This window comes from Vollenhovia emeryi, unplaced genomic scaffold, assembly GCF_000949405.1.
Source record: "Vollenhovia emeryi isolate VEMERY1.0 unplaced genomic scaffold, V.emery_V1.0 DF939159.1, whole genome shotgun sequence".
NCBI lineage: Eukaryota > Metazoa > Arthropoda > Insecta > Hymenoptera > Formicidae > Vollenhovia > Vollenhovia emeryi.
In genome coordinates this window covers 241369-259453 of record NW_011967207.1, presented here as the reverse complement: position 1 = coordinate 259453, position 18085 = coordinate 241369, and the positions used below count along the sequence as shown (strand labels likewise).

General features: G+C 37.1%; 1 protein-coding gene across 1 annotated transcript; it reads right to left on the bottom strand.

The window, feature by feature from the left end:
* Positions 1–2526: 2526 nt before the first annotated feature.
* On the bottom strand, positions 2527–4631 carry LOC105564790 (SKI family transcriptional corepressor 2). Its single transcript, XM_012017460.1, has 4 exons — positions 4547–4631; positions 3843–4261; positions 2795–3207; positions 2527–2560 (listed from the first exon to the last, which is right to left on the bottom strand). Exons 1-4 carry the CDS (start codon positions 4629–4631, stop codon positions 2527–2529), a joined length of 951 nt encoding a protein of 316 aa, XP_011872850.1.
* Positions 4632–18085: the final 13454 nt, after the last annotated feature.

Here is an 18085-nt window from a genome sequence, read left to right as displayed (position 1 = left end):
CTGGCAAAGATAAAGACAGAAGGGGCCTTTTTGTAACTTTCTCTTACTATTACTATATCGCTTTTTTAGTTCACTCGCGCACTCTATTCTTATATCTCTATGGTGTAGACCGAGTTTTTATGAGCTATACACATACGGTTAAATTTAATAAGGATAAAATGTCAGGGTTTGACTTCACATGCTTCTTCATGACATTTGTCATTATTCGTTATACATATACAATTGTTTTTTTATTATTAATTTATTACTGAGCATTAATAATACACGCTACTTTGCATAAAATTTAAAATGCAGCGCGTAATTAGTCACGGGTGGTTTTTAGAATGCACGTTGATAATAAATGTGTCTCAACCGCGGATTATGTGCTTATATTTACGTTCGATGTTACATCATGCATCCAAGTGTATATTTTACAAGCTTTACATAAATAACATGCACAAATTCTACAACCGTCATAATACAGTATAAATTATCTATATTTAGAAATTCAGAGGGCAGAAAGAAGTCTTTTATCCTTAGTATCTTCATACATCTTATTGTATCTAGGTACTAAATTACCACTTACAATGAAAAAGTTGCGTAGATTGTTGATTGTACAAAACAGTGTTTATTTTTTATCGAAAAGTTTATATAAAAATGAATTTCATTGTGAGATTTTGAATTCTCCTTGAATCATACGTGGATCATTTAAAAAATTCTCAGAAGGAATCAATTTTTTGATACCATGTCGAGAGCCAGAAAAAGAGCCACTTTTGTCCTTTCTAATCCAACACTTTTAAACCGGTGCATCTTATTTACATGGAGAGAATTTTCCCTTTAAAATTTATCCTGAAAATCGTGTATTCGCGGGACAACACGGCATTTCGAAGAATTTTATGAGAGTTTTTATTTAGCAATTATACTTACAATTAGTATATATTTTACTAGTAAAATGTATGGTAAATTTTCAGAAAACTCATAAAGTTCTTCGGAGTGCCATGTTCTCTCACGATTACACAATTTTCAGGGTAAATTTTAAGAGAAAATTCTCTTCGCGTACTCTACATGTTTACGAGAGATTGCCAGCTTCTACCGGGACACCCTGTATAAAACGAAATTATGTTGAAAACTAAAAATAATTATAAAAAGATAAAGGAAGCTGATCTACTTCATTCTAACAACTTTTCAAATGACTCTCGTACATTAAAGTTTGTATTTGTCATTGCTGTGAGTTTTATACGAATAACAAATGAGCATATTACACACTTATGTGTCGTAAAATAATAGTATAATATACAATTTAGAAATCCAGAAGGCGTAAATAATTTAATACTGCTTTTATTTTAATACTTTTAATTCTATAAAAATATTTACTATAAAATATTCAATATTATTTCTTCAGTAAACTAATGAGTATAGAGAATATATCAGGTATATTTATTTTAATTGGCAAATTCATTATACATAAATCAATTTCATGAGATTCCGGATTCTTCACGAGCTCGTTAAGTTTTTACGAGCTTTAGATTTCAGGCGACTATCGTGTGGACGTTTAATTACAGTGTTCCTTGTCTACATAAAAATATAAGATAAAAATATAAGTTGTGATACAGATAAATATAATTGTGGATTATGCTAGTGTGAATTCTTTGTATGTTATTATAAATTACGGTTGTAATGTATGCCACGAAGAAGAGGCTAAAATATATTGAATTATTTAAAAAGTAACCGTACGTATTACTTTGGATGTAAATTGAAACAAATTACCTAAGATTCGCTAAATCGAACAATTACAATCTGTCTGAAGTTTAATACAAAGCAGCACAGCAATAATTTAAAACTCGGTGTAGTCTAAATATTGAAAGATTGCAAATTTGCGTAGGTCTACTTAACATTAACAAAGTATTTTACGTAATAAATTGCATAATGTCGGACAAGCCCAGCGTCTTTCTAAACTAGTTTCTCGAAAATACTTCCGCGTCTAACTTGATATTAATTTCTCTTTAGATGTCTGAGATGTGACAAATATTTAACAAAACATGTAAAAAGACGTGACGATTACATGAATAACCTTTGGGAAAATATACTTTAGAAAATCTCAAAATTTTACTTTAGAAAAATAAAAAATATGAAAAGTAACCTTGGACACTTTAAACTTTTATTTAAGGTAAACTTAAAACGCACTTTAAGAATATAAAAGAAAACTTTAAAAATGTTGAAAAGTATACAATTTATAATACCGCGTGTGGTTGTCTTCTTACGAGAAAGTGCTATGCCGCGCGGCCCTCTAGCGGGAACTTCGACACGCTTGGCTATCTAAAAATTACTCTAAGTGTCCAAAATTACCCCAAAATTTCCTAATGAAACTTTTAACTTCTTTAAGTAAACTCTTAGATTTGAAAGATTACTTAAAAAATCTTTAATTTCGTTCATAGTAAATTTGTTCCAAGAGAACGTGCAAGAAATCCAAAGATTGTATCTTCATCTTAAAAACACCCAGGCGGACTCAGCTGTTCAACTCGTCACTAACATCCATCGTTTTAGGAATTATTCCTTGTATGGCTGCGGGCGTCGTTTCTTCCTAACAAAAATATATGAATTTTTATAAATTTGCTTACATATTTGTTCTTACTGTTTATAACGATTGCTTGAACAGAGGTAGTTGCTCCCTGCAAATGCTACAAGTAATTCAATGCATCCAAAATGCTCTCGACAATTTAACAGAATCTTCCAACACAATCAATTAATTACAGTAATTTATCTTTCAACGTGTTTCTTCATGGAGATAATCAATGGAAAGTGAAAGATAACTTACCCGGTTGGAGACCCGCCGTAGGCAGTTGCTACCGAGCTAGCGACTCCGCCTTTTCCTGTGGAGTAACTATTCGCAATGGCGGTGATGGCACCAGGAAGAGATCCAGAGGACCCGGCGCGAGTAGCCAGTCTCGGGAAGCTGAAGACCATGGGAAAGAAGTTGTTTAGATGGGGATAACCCTGACGACGTCTGTTGCCCTTAAAAGGTACGAACGGCACGGCCGGTTCATCGTCTTCCTCGTCCGCATCGTCCTCGTCATCGTCGTCGGCGTCGACAGTTATGGGCGTCTTATGCGTTTTCTTGCTATGATGCACCTTCGGTCGGACTGCAGACACCACCGTGGCCGTGATCGGCTTTTCTGTCGGTTGCGCAATCTCTGTGGTCAGCGGAATCTGATCCGATTCATGGTGTCCCTGTATGGGTATTACAAAAATCTGTGCACTCCATAGAGAAACATTTATCAAATTTTTCGTCAACATGTGAAAAGTAGGAGCATGGACTAATCTCGTAATTTTAATCAGGCATCTGAAGTAGACTTTGCAATAGATTATAGGCACCCACCACCCAGTGAGAAATAATTCGTCGAAACACCGTCGATTCGACGTCAATTTGACGGCGTCGATGTCGATTCAACATCGTTTCGACATCGATTGACGAGTCATTTCTCGCCGGGTATACTCTTATTCCCAGATAGCATAAGACACCCCTATGAACATTTTCAGAATATTCTTCAAGAATATTTGGAATATTCCACACTGATAGAAAATTATGTAGTATTTGAAACTATAATTGCATAATAAAATAATTATAGTCAGGAATATTATTTTTATAAGTATATATTTTTAATTGTATTAATTTATATATATATTGACAGAATATTCGCTTGTGGAATATTCTGAAATTAAGAATATCTGCTCTCCAGGAGCATATTCATACAACTACGTGTGCTATCTGGGTTTTAGGATTCCGGTCGTCATACGTTTATTATTGTATTTAAAATTAATTTTTGCATGTACAATCGAATGTAAACCTCGCGAGATCATCGTACCTGAGGGACCAGAGAATCCTGATGATGATGATGATGATGATAATGCGGCTCGTCGCGATGGAGCTGTTCCTCCTCGTCGTGGTGGTGGTGCTGCTCCTCCTCGTGATGATGGCGATGATACTCGTGTTCCTGCTCTTCTTCGGGCGCCGCCTGCGCCTCGGCGCTGGACACTTCCGGCTCCTCGATCGGTTCCGGGCCGTCCTTGAAATGCGGCGCGTGCACGTCGCCGAAGAAGGCCTCGCCGCTCACCGCGTTTCCTTGCGCGAACACGCCCGTCGCCTGGCCGCCGTTACTCGTGCGACGTATCGGTCTGTAGTAACCGGCGAACATCATAGTCCTGTGCGGATAAGGGCGTAGGGCCGCCCTCTTCTCCCTCAGGAACATTACAGGGTTGCCGTAAGCATCCAACGTGATGGAAACTGTAAAGTTAAAAGGGTGATTATAATCAAAGTATCATACAGTTTATCAATTTTCAGCTTTGTTCTTGAGAAAATAATCTTATGCCTTTGGGCCTATTGATAGAACTTGAATAATTATTGTCACTTATATTTGAAATGTCGGTATCTATTGCTCGACACATTTATCGTTCTACTTTTTCACCATTAATTAACATTACATCCGAGAAATTTGGAGATCTCCGTACTATACAGAATGTTCTTTGTTTAATCTTTAAAGTTAAAAGAACATTAATTTCCAACGCTTACGAGGCTCGGCCGGAATCACCCTCGACTCCGCCATCGCGACCGTCGACGCGATCGCAATCAGAGCAAAGCTAATGCAGCCAGCCATTCTGGCTCTGATTTTAATCCGATCTTTCGTAACGATCTCTTCTTTACCCCCGTCACACGTTTGACCAGAGATCTACCGGCCTTCTCGCGCTTGAGCAGTCTTTAACGGGAAATCCCGATAGTTAAGCGGCTCACTTCCACCGATCTCGAGGCACCAACTTTTTGTACGAGGCTGGTTGTCCTTACCGGCGCAATAGCTTTTATACCGCAAAGCACATGCAGGACGATGGGATGGGTGGGTACTTTGATACGGGGGTATGGAACGAGTCGGACCCATTGGTGGATGCACGGGGGATACGAGCGGATGCCCCACCAGCCTTCGTCAGGATCGCGGTAAAGCAAACGCGCGCGTCGTCGAGAGCTACGTGATCGTCATGACCGATGAGATACGTGAATTAATTGTGATCCGCGCCGATGACAATCTGGATTCGCGAGATCGGACCGATATGGGGAACGGCCATGATAATCCGTTGATCGAACTCTTCTACGCATGTAAATGGCATGGAATTATCGGCGGTTACGCGTACGTGTGTCTTCTAAAAGGAAAGTTCTAAATAATCGTCATGTGCGAAGAGACAGTATCTCATAACACACATGTCTGGCGTTTTGCGCCGAATTGTCTTGACAAGCGTACTGACGTTGATGATATTTGAAAACTTTCTAAATTAGGGGGAAAAGATTATAAGTTTAGGAAATTTTGACTTCGTACGGTATGGTCATAGATTTTTCTTTAATTATCTTTTTTTTCTATCAAAATGTTTTATTTAATTTATGCGGGTGAACACAAGTATTGTAAAAAAAAAACGTAAAGCAAGGGATAATAATTTTTATAAAAATAGACTATTTTGTAATGCAATTATTACTATAAAACGGTCTATATCTCTAGAAGAGAATGATCGCCAACTTTTTTTTATTAAGATAGCTACATTAAAATCTTTATAATGACCGAGGGGTCGTAAGTTTTATTTTCAAAAATTAAAATGAAAACTAAGTATTTTTGTTAACTAATTTTGTTATATTATGAAAATCCGACGCAACGAGGACCGAGCCGTAAAACCATGGCAAAGTCGCGACAATACAATATACCGAAAGAAGCTGGAAAAATTACTTGAAATAGAACATTGAGATAGGATTCTGCGAAAAGTATAATAAGCTCTTTAATCTAGACCGCCAACTTTTGCCTCCTGAAATCATTAGAGTTGGAAAGTCAAATCTCAAACCCAGAAATTAATAAAATTTAATATCTAAACCCATGGAAAGATCTTAACCAAGTTTGACAATGTTGTTTTATTCTGCGAAAAATTCTGCGAAAAAATAGGCTAATATAATAAATTAATATTACTTCGGTATACATAAAACAATTATTTTGGATTCAGGTGCCTGTATTTTTTGGGAAAAAAGGACAGGAAAAAAGGAAAAACTCTTTGAAATCGGTATTGTGAAATTTTGTATATTACCCGAGAGAAGCTGGAAAATAAATTTAAATAAAATTGGGATATATACAAAGAGTAACTAAAAAAAAGATATTGAACAAGAATGATATTAAAAAAAAAGGTGATTCGAGAGAAAAGGGACCCGAGCGAAGCTCGGTAAGACCGGTAATTATTCGTATGTATGTATAAAGTCAGAATTTTTTGACACATCGAATAAAACGTTACGTTGTTGAAGATTTCTAATTTAATTCTTCCACTACTTTATTTTAATGACGGAAGTGGCTTTATTTTAATGACGTAGTCGTTGACGGAAGGGAACATTGGGCGCCTGAATAAATCCTGAATCGCAGAAAGAATCGGGCTGACTCGAGGTTTTTGGCTCGTGACTGAAACAATGTGCTTATAATGAATTCGCTTGGGAAACGGCGGGAATGTGAATGGACGATGGTTGACGAATGTCGCGAAGGTCCATTGGCCTCCTCACTTTCCCTCTCGCGACGTGAGTTACTGAGTCACCCCGATCGAGACGCGATAGAGGAATCTAGCGTTCCAGACAAACAGACTCGCGGGCAGCTTCATGCATTTTCAATCGTTCTAAAAATACACGCGATCTGAGAATCGAAGGATTTTGTTCACTGGCCATTTTCCTCCCCGATAAGGCCATCGATACACGCTATCGGTGCGCTCACGCTCCGTTCTTTTCGTGTCTCTTTCTCTCTTTCCCTTCAGTCACTACTGGAGCGTTGCTTAATCTAGTAGCACAACATATTGACGCAAAATTGGGAAATAATGCAAATCTCGTATTCCCAATATTGGTCCAATATTGTAAGATGGACGCCTTCTCTTATTTAGCTAATATGTCTATTTAACAATATCGGTTCAATATTGTATCAATATTATGTCAATATTCTTATTACATTGTTAAATATTAATTAAGCTTGTAATCGACCATAACTGGCAACGTGTCTTTAACACAGAAAATTTATTGCGAACAATATTACCTCAGCCAGGGTATGAACCTGGACCACCCTCTCTCTAGGCGGGCGTCTCACCAATTCGACCACCGAGGCTAATGATAATATTTGTCGCAATAACAGTATAAAGATGTTGTCTACGCGTATAGTTTCGACTTTTGTGAACTTCGCACCGATACGGATTGTCGGCTGTACACAGCTAGGACTATCGAAACGCGATTTTTAAGCATTATTTTTCGCAATAAATTTTCTGTGTTAAAGACACGTTGCCAGTTATGGTCGATTACAAATTAATTTAATTATTATTAGTCATGTACTGGCGTCAAATAATTCTTGATATTGTTAAATATTGGCCAGTGCACTTTCAATATAAATCTAATATTATATAATTATTATATTATCGTGCAATATTTACATTTATTTCTTGGCCAATATTGGCTTTACGTTGGACAATACCCTAGCGGAAAAAAATTCTATAAATAACTACAAAAATTTACTTGAAATAGTTTGTATATCTTTGTTGAAACATTAATTTTTTTTGTAAAAATATCTACGAAGTAGTACCACAAATTATAATGTTCTCAAATCAAGAAATTATTGTAAGTATTGTAGTATTTCATGTACAATTTTGTAAAACTTAGTGCAAAACTGTATTAGTTTGTAAAATTTTGAGAAACAACAAAATCTTAAAGAATTAAAACGTATGCTTACTTGTAGAATATTATAAAAATTAACAAAAGTGTTCCAATTCTTGCATTTTCGTGTTGAGTTTTATAACACTTTTTAAATTTACGTGGAATTTCTTAGATTCTGGCAGATATATTTTATAGTTTTGTAGAATTATTTCCGGCAGGGTATTGGCCAATGCATTTCTAATATAACCAACATTGAATTAATGTTTAGTCAATGCACTGTGCTACTAGGGTACAGTGCGAATACTTACATTATGAACAATGATAGAATATGTGGATCGGATTGCGAGCGGACTGTGAGTGGAACGTGAGCGGACCAATAGTGTGTATCATCAGACTTGATGCTCCTTCTGAGAAGATTTTCACGACTACTAATAAAATGGGAAGCCCGGTAAATATTGTTGCAAAAATTACGACTGGTAACGGTTAAAAAACTTGAAGACGATACGGAGTATAGGGTCAAAAGTACAAATTTAAACCGGAATAACAACCACGTGAATAAAACGATGGTGTCGACAAGCGAATGCAGTTACGTGAAAGTCGGCTTAGCGCTTCGGGAAGTTACGACTGAGGGATGCGCCGTCGCATTCGTCACAAACATAAAATGTGAATAAAAGCAGGGACACGCCAGACAGACGTAGTTGAACGGAGACTTGTCAGTCTCCATCAAGACGGAACTATGAACGTGTTTTACTATTCCAGACGCGACAGCCACCACCATTGGACTCCTTGATCATCCCCGAAGAATTATTGTCACCTCTGACCAGCCATACCTGTTCGGGCGAGTATAACTGACATAATATTAATATTAAGAAGTCGCACGTGCGGCGCGTCGCGTAGAGTAGGGAGTTACGTCAAACTCGCGTCACATTATTCGTGGATGGATCCGGGCACCTTCGCATAAATCCTTACGATTACGATTCCAGAGTCCGCGGTAAGAACGTCTCGTAATCTGAGTCCACTCCTTCCCTCAAGAAAATGTGCTGCGGAGATTGATTTCGATGCTCTCCGAGAAGGAAGAGGCAGCGGTGCATAAAAATGTTCCGGGGGAATGACGTACGAATTTTGCGATACCAACCGCGATACGCCTGTCCTCTGTCAGACACAGGCTGCTTCTTGATCCGCCTGGTCACGCTCGGAAATACGATATGCGTGACTTGGAAAGCGGTGCGATTCGGGGTTGATTCATGAAACGAACGCGGACCCGCGCGATATAACATCTGCGATACCGGAATACGAACGCGGCGATCAATAAACCGCTTAGCTGATAAACTGATGAATGTGATAACAAATATTATCCGCAGTTAACTCTTTGGGGATTTGTGGTTCCATAAGAATTCTCCAACTACCAACGCGCCAACTGAGCCGTGATAAGTTTCGCGTATCGTTATAGCGTACGAAAATTTATTCGCGATTCCTGCCTCTAAATTGTTAACAAATTAACATTGTTTTATCGCTGCAGTCGACGACTGGATTTTCAGCAGACGGTGAGTTAATCGTGTAACGTAAGTGCAGAGACTCTGTCGAGCATGGAGAAAAATTGTGGTTCAAGAAAAGCGTATATAAGAGAAATGCCTCTTTTCTCTCATCTGTATGTACCAACGATAAGTTAAAATGTACTGTATAAATAATCGTCTGCTTTAAAGTGGCACATAGCTGGGTTGGAGATAATACAGGACGAGTTCAGTGACCATACGGTACGTACGTCGGAAACCGATTTGCGAATAAGACGTTTTTGTAGACGAGAACGGAAAGCAGGTGCGTCTAGTACCGTTGAATGACAATTATTCTGAGTCTTCTTTAAAATTCGCGAAGCGACCAGATATTGCACATAGAGCTTGCAAAAGGTGCGGATTTAGTTGCGTAAAAAACACACTTTCAATGCCATTAATTCGCGCATTCTTCTTCTTTACGGTATTATTGCTCTTCACTTGAAATTTATCCTGAAAATCACGTAATCGTGGAACAACACGACATTTCAAAGAATTTTACGAGAGTTTTGAAATTCTTTATTAGTAAAATGTACGGATTACTAGTAAAATGTATGGTGAAGTTTCAGAAAACTCTCATAAAGTTTTTCAAAATGCCATGTTGTACCACGATTACACAATTTTCAGGATAAATTTTAAGAGAAAAATCTCTCCGTACACTTACTAGTACAATGTATGGTAAAATTTCGAAACTCTCATAAAATTCTCCGAAATGCCGTGTTGTCCCACACTAAGAAAAATTTCCATCGAATAAACCGATTAAATAGTGTTTCCGATGGTTAATTTTTCCTATTACGTTTCCCGATTAAATTATGGACACATCCGATGAAATTTATCCGATAAACTGCGGTTCCGATGAAATTTGATTACCAAACCGATCATATTTTTCATCGGATATACAATTCAATTGGATATATTCGTTTGTTTTTTTATTATATAATTAGATTATATTTAGTCGGACATTTTTCTCAGTGCACGATTATACGAGTTTCAGGATCAATTTTAAGGAAAAATTATCTCCGTGTAGTTATTTTGACGCAGAACGAGGATCGCATGTTATTTTTATAAACGCGTTTTGTCTAGATACATTTATTTGAGAAATGCATTGAGAACTGAATGATTTAAACGATATAATTCAACACGTTGGCTGTCAAGGGTTCAATCCACAATTGGATCCTCTGAGGCACAGTCATTCCTTTTTATATTTTAAATAATGCAGATCTAAGTTCTCGCACTGAGAAAAATGTTCGATTAAACATAATCGGATAATCCCAGTTACATAATAACAAACGGATATATCCGATTAAATTGTACACCCGTTTTTCAATCAAATATCTCGTCGGATAAATTTCATCGGATGCATACATAATTTAATTGGAAAACGTAATCGGAAAAATTAACCATCGGAGACACTACTTAATTGGTTTATCCGATGGAAATTTTTCTCAATGCAGTGATACCATATCACTAATCCATCCGATACGATAGGATAGTTTTAAAAATATATTGATGTTTTTTTTCTATTAATATACCGCGTATTATTGATATACTGACATGGCAGTTAAACAATTTTAGTTTATTATCATTTCATTGTTATATTCTCAGAGTGAATCACGGTGCTTTTTGCGCCGAGTTTTGCAAGTTATACCCCGTGCAACTGTTTGCGTATTCGCCGAACAATAAATTCATATCTCGTGTACGGAGCCAGGTCTCTACGACGCGGAATTAAAAGCAGAAAGCCCAGAATTCCCAGGATTTCAGCGATACACTTGAATCCCGGCTTTCGCGAATGTCTGCGAGGTTTTGCCGACGGAATCTCATTTGGTGCCATCGCGCAAGCTGAATTAAGATTAGCCGATGTGGAATTACACGTGCTGTGCAACGGCGTACACCGATCGGCTCACGCGCGACAGGACATCGAAGACGTGAGACGTACAGATCGTACTACTCTGGTAGCCTCGCCTAACTCGAAATCTTGTTGACCGACCGGCTGGCAGATCGACGCCGATTAATTCGTGACGCTCGTCAAATCGACGATATCTGTCGGCCGTCGTTCGCATATCAATTCCGAGGTGAAAGGATTAAGCCAGATGCAATCGTCATTAACAAGAAAGCCTGGAATTAATGTCTTCAATTCAATTGACACATCGCGGTGCTTTAATTTTTCCCCATTTAAGCGTTTACTTCCTTCGCGTGTATGTAAACTCTATGGCCCGTATTCTGGATTCTCTTTTATCGATAAAAGCGCCCATCCCTGCAGCCAACAAGAATCCTTCAAAACCAATTTTAGTAGCACTTTTAGCGATAAAAGGGGTTTCAGAATACAAACCTAGGAAAATATATTATTTTAAGTTTACCTTTTTAAGAGATTTTGCCTTTCAACCGTCAGGTTATATCAGCGTAACGTTTTCTACAAATTTCCTCGAGATTCACGTGCATAGTCTCGGTTAAACACTGAATCCAACACTACAGCGCTTGAACTCCTTCAAACACGGAATTTTTAAAATTTTCCTCCACGGAAAAATATGCAGAACAAGGGCCGGGATCGAACTGAGGACCGTACCATTGCTAACCACTCGTGTTAGCACACAGCTACTGTCATCCCTACGATAAAATATTTTAAATGGCAGCTCCTTTGGGAAAATATACCTTAAAATTTTACTTTCGAAAAATAAGGAGTATATGAAATTTGGACACTGTAAACTTTTATTGAAGATTTTAGAACTTACTTTCAGAATTTAAAAGAAAACTAAGAATTGCGAAAAGTGTGTGATACAATTTATAATACGACGTGCGTTTCCTTCTTACGAGAAAGTGCTGTCCGCGCGGCCCTCTAGCGGGAACTGCGAGAGGCTTGGCTATTTAAAAATTACTCTAAAATTTGTCAAGTAAACTTTTAACTTCTTCAAGTAAACTCTTAGATTTGAAAGATTACTTATGAAAACTTGAATTTCATTTAAAGTAAATTTTCCCAAGGGCTGACTGAAGCGTCTATTGTAAGGCATTGGAAACTTACACCTCAGCTTCCACAAAACATCATCGCGAGGCACATTATCTCAGTACACGTGTAGATAGCCACTATCTTATTTGGAAACGAATCACGAAGAGTCCGGTAAGTCCGGTAAGTCCAGTAAGCACGGCGGGTTGAAAGACCGCGTAACATCTCGCCTGTGTGTGTGGATTGCGTTCATTTTGCAAATTTTCTAAATAAAACGGACGACAGATTCGTGCTGTATCGGTTCGCAGTGTAGTACGTGTTGCCTTAAACGCACATTCTATTCAGTGGCGTAGTCAGAATCAAATGATCGAATCACGGGAAATCTACACTGAGAAAAATGTCCGAATAAATATTATATAATCGGATAATCCAGTTACATAACAACAAACGGATATATCCAATTAAATTGTATATCCGGGGAAAAATATGATCGGTTTTTTCATCAAATGTTATCGATAACTGCATTTCATCGGATAAATTTCATCGAATATACCTATCCATAATTTAATCGGAAAACGTAATCGGAAAAGTTAACCATCGGAAAAATTAACCATTGGAAACATTATTTAATTGGTTTATCCGGTGGAAATTTTTCTCAATGTATAAGATCCAGTGAGTCCACCATACACCATAATAAAGATAAAAAGATTATTTCACTCCAATCAAGAATTGGAGAGAAAAGTTCTTTGCAGACAGATAATTATTTAAATATATAGTTACTAAAGTTCTGAACAAACAACGTTGGATCAGCCTTAGAAAAGATTCCCGCGTCGAAATTTTGGTACTATTTTGACACTTTTAAGGATCATTTACACCTACTTAGCTGATCCATACACCGACATAGACCAGCAATAACCTACTTTGATGACATCATATTTTTTACTCCTCCCTTGAATATTTACTTCTAAAAATTTACTTTATCTTTTACTTAAAAGAACTACTTAAAAAAATTTCCAATACTATCAGTTTTAAAGTAGGAGTAAATTTTGTAGAGTTCAACATAAGGCCAAAATTTCGACTCGGTATTAATTTTCTAAATTGCTCAAACAATCGTTGTTAAACTGAAAAATGTGCCATTCTTCAAATAATATAAATGTAATAAATATTGCTGATTCTCGAGATTCCCATAAGTTCAGGATAAAGCGACGTTCATTCTTACAGTCAGCCCAATCTTTTAGCTGCGCCACTGACGTCCGTGATCAGCAGTCAGCGGGTCGACGACGGATAACCGCGTTTGAGATTTAGTGTCCAGCTTTTCCAGGGAAGACATAAAATAGTCGCAGGTGCACCGTCAACCGTCACATAAACGCCCGCGCGTATATACGCAAGCGGTATACACGTACGGGAGCTACGGATTTTGCATCGCGATAGAGGTCTGATGCAAATGCGAGATCGGGTCGAAGACGAAACACCTGCACCGGTCCATTCTCCTCACTGCCCGGGGAAATTGATCGGTCGGATTTGTATTCACGTCGCGGGACGCTACTTCCGGCCTGGATCGACGCGTGAGATCGAGAGATCACCTCGACCTTAACGCAAAAATTATACGCGCTGCAGTCTGGCGACGAGCGCTTTGCGCTATCACCTGGTGGCTCTCTTAAATTCCATTATTGATATTTTACTTTCGCAAAAGCGCGAAGGATGCGCGTATTAATTCTGCGATCGTAAATCAACGATTATTTCGATTAATTAAACATAATCAATTAAATATAATCGGATAATCCAATTACATAATAACAAACGGATATCCGATTAAATTGTATATTCGATGAAAAATGTCATAGGTTTTTTCAGTCAAATTTTATCGGATGCGTTCATATTTTAATCGAAAAAATTTTTTTTCCGGAAACGCTATTTAATTAGTTTAGCCGATGTGAATTTTTCTCGGTGTAGCGTGTCCTCGATCAAAGTTGATGAACGAACGACTCATTGCCCACACAGCACAGAAAGATTGCAGGAAGATTGCAGAAATGTTACATTGCAAGATTGCAATATTGCAGCAACGTTGCGCAACATTGCTGCAACGTTTCTGGAGGATTGCAGCAACGTTGAAATGTCCGCCCTCAGAGAGAGATTGCAACATTATAGCAATGTTGCAGTGCAATATTTTTGGAATAATTTGTTGTTGTACACAAGCAGAGAATTTACTAATTACATATACATCCGGGCCTTTTTCAATGCATAATAGTAAGCTATTGCGAAGCAACCTAACGAGGTTATATCGCTTCGCAATAGATGGAGATTGCGAGCAACATCGCACTGATCAAGTACTTAATAATTCGCCCATTATTGGTATCAACAAAAATAACATTATAAAATTCTCGTAATTAGAAAAATTTTTTAAATAGAAAATATAGTATTTTCATTATTTCTGAAACATTGCTGCAATATTGCTATCGAAAGTTTGCAATTTTATATCCCTGCAATGTCTCTGCAAGATTACACTGCAATCTGCAATGTAACTGCAACCATCTGTGCTGTATGGGTGTCAGCGTGCCGAAGACTCTTCGGCGAAGAGTCCAGCTACGATATCGCTATGAAATGATATATGACTTCAGTCGAGCTCGCTTAATGTTCAGAATACGAGATTTTCCTGTTCCTTATGCGCCAAGCGAACGATCGACTGTTTGCAACGTTACATGCCTAGCCGTAAATCAAAATCCAAGGGTCTTCCGGCGTCCGATTGATTCGAGGAATAGTCGCAATTTTTATCTCGCGTTACATATGCGCACCCTCTCAGGAAGAATTTCTGTTACCGGGATAAAAATATTCTTGACGCATTTATATTTCTCACAACCTCACTTAGTATAAAAATAAGACAATATCAAAATAAAATCAATAATTCTTATTCCCCTCTATCGAATTAAAAAAGATTGACTTAATATAATGTTTTGAGACAAGAGTAACTTATATAAATGTAATAAGCTTATATATTCTTGCATTTAGAATAAATTTTTCCTCCATCTTACAACGCATGAAGTTGGCACCACGATATTCGACAAAAAACGATACATACTATAATATTTTTTCTAGAAGTTTAGAATTGTTTATTTAAGATTAAAATATTCCTTTCTCTATAATAAATATGATTGGCGCTATATCGATCCTATTTTATGATACATTCAAGTGTAATAGCATTGGATCCGGAAATTTTTTCTGTGAGTGCAGGAAAACAACACACGCGTAATGCAATATCATTCGTTGAAGACGGGGAAGTTGAAGACTGCAACTCATTTCGCGTCATTATTGCTCATGCTTATTAAAGGTGATTCGTTGTAATTGTAACTAATGAAATGGAGACATCGCAATGCGTGCGTCTGTGACGAATTTGTGAGCGGAGTAGCGAAACGCATGTGACGCGAAGAAAACGTTAAGCAAAAAAATTACAGGGAATAAAAACAATTCCGCGAAATTAGAAAACTGCGGAAGGTTTGACGTAACAACTGATTGCGCAGGAACGGAGCTGCATATTTTGATTACCATGAGGATACATGGAGAAAATTTTCTTCTTAAAATTTATCCTAAAAGTCATGTAATCGTGGAACAACGTGACATTTCGAAGAATTTTATAAGAGTTTTCTGAAATTTTACCACACATTGTGCTAGTAATTATACTTATTGTACAATTAGTAGAGGAGAGTCGTCTATTATGAGATATAGTAGGCTCCTAATATGAAATAACGGAGTTTCTGCTAAATTAATAGGCATCATCTGTTGATTCCGCCATGAATTTATTGCGTTTAATGGAAATTTCATTGTTAGATCGTGCGTGTAATGGTTGCGAAAAAAGATTTGTAAAAGTGAATGTTGAAAACCCATTGTCTCATAGTAGGAGCCTATCTCATAATAGAAGACTTTCTTGTATACATTTTACTAGTAGAATGTATGGTCAAATTTCAAGAAACTCTCATGAAGTTCTTCAAAATGCCATGTTGTCCCATACTTACATGATTTTCAGAGTAAATTTTAAGAGAAAATTCTCTCTGTATATTACACGAGGAGTTAAGAGAAGAATGGAGAAATCATAGGGTCTATTCTATAATAACAAATAATCTCGTTGTACCGTTCACCTCTTTTGTCTTCAATTATCGACGTTGGAGCTGACAGTTAGTAACTGCATTATTAATTTCGATCGAAAATCAAGTGAAGAAACGAGGGAGATATTACGATCGGCTAAGCTTGGAAATGAAAAGCATGGGCAAATGCTCAAGCAAAACAAAAAGTCGTTTAAAAATTATGATATCAATGACGACATTAAAAAGATAAAACGATATATCTATTTGAATGACCGTCTTGTCACTTTTCGACGACTTTCGTCGAAAGAACGCGAATCGATCGTACAAGCAAATTGACAAAAATCTCACTAGTATCAAGCTAGTATCAAGCAAATATTGTCATCAAGTGTACCAAAAATTAGTAAAATTTTAAATTCTTTTTTGTTTTTGATATAAAGTCGACCAGCATAATCTAGATTTTGCTGCGTATCTTAATTCCGTAAAAGAGTTTTGCATTTCTCTAAAGCCAATTAAAAGTTTACTTCTAACAAAGAATGTCGATAATACAGACGGCCTTAGGATCCCCATCTTTTTTCTATATTACTATCTAAGAGGGGAAAATGAAAAACCGGGCATTAAATAATAATATAGAGAAAGATGGAGAATCGACTAACCTCTGATTAACCCTTGGGAAAATTTACTTTAAATGAATTTCAAAGTTTTCAAAGTAATGTTTCAAATTTAAAAGTTTACTTAATGAAGTTAAAAGTTTACGTAAAAAATTGTAGAGTAATTTGGGACACTTAAAGTAATTTGTGGATAGCCAAGCGGCATAGCACCTTCTCGTAGGAAGAAAACCGCACGCGGTATTATAAATTGCATCACATACTTTTCACAATTCTTAAACTTTTCTTTTAAATTCTTAAAATAAGTTTTAAGTTTATCTTAAATAAAAGTTCAAAGTTTCTTATTTATTAAGTTATCTTATTGAGTTTATCTTAAATAAAAGTTTAAAATTTATTATTTTTCTAAAGTGAAATTTCAAGATTTTTTAAGGTACATTTTCCCAAGGAAACAGTTAACCAGAGAATGAACGACCGGGCCTTAGAAGAGACAGAGAATCGACTGGCCTCTGATTAACAATTAATCAGAAAATGAAAAACCAGGCCCATATTATTTTGATGTTATTTTGTCTCTATACGACTTCTTGTTCTGCTTGGGTAAACGACATGTTTTGGACGTGCGTGTCACGCGCCGTGGGAGCATCGCGTGGCGCGGTGCAGCAACACGATGCACGGCGACCGCCGCATGGCGATCGTTCCAGCGGCTGTCTTTTGAATGCGAGCTGCCATATTTCAACCGACCGATCTTTTTTTTCGGCTCGCACACAAACGCGGAATGCCTAACAATCGACCGGCGGTCGTACTGTAAGACCGTGATATACCGTCGTCAATAAGGATCTACTCGTAAAGAAACCGTATTCAAATTACGTTTGTCAGTGTCTTGAGAAAATTTACCATGTCATTCCTCTTAAGAACTCGAGAAAGAGAAATCTGAGCTTTGTTAACGATAATAATGCGCAAAGATATAAATGTTAAAATTTAAGTTAAATTTACAGTAAAAATAAATAATAGAGGGATATGCTTTAAGTCACCAGTGATAAAAAATAATTAACTTTTTATAATCGACCATCTTAATAACAGCGTAGTAATGAAAGATTTTATTAAATTATTTCCGACGTTATTTCTCAATGTTGGTTAAAGATTGCACGGGTTGGGTGCGACGTGTGCATCTTGTCTTAATTAAATTTAAAATTTTGAGAAAGTGAAGAGAGAAGCGTAATTTTGCGAGCGCGCAGTAATAAAGCTGGGAG

Excerpts from the sequence above, each read along its gene's own strand:
- LOC105564790 (XM_012017460.1), bottom strand. The coding sequence starts at position 4,631 with ATGGCTGGCTGCATTAGCTTTGCTCTGATTGCGATCGCGTCGACGGTC. Across the intron at positions 4,262-4,546 it reads GGTGATTCCGGCCGAGCCTC|TTTCCATCACGTTGGATGCT; the intron begins GTAAGCGTTGGA and ends TTAACTTTACAG. Across the intron at positions 3,208-3,842 it reads AGGATTCTCTGGTCCCTCAG|GGACACCATGAATCGGATCA; the intron begins GTACGATGATCT and ends ATACCCATACAG.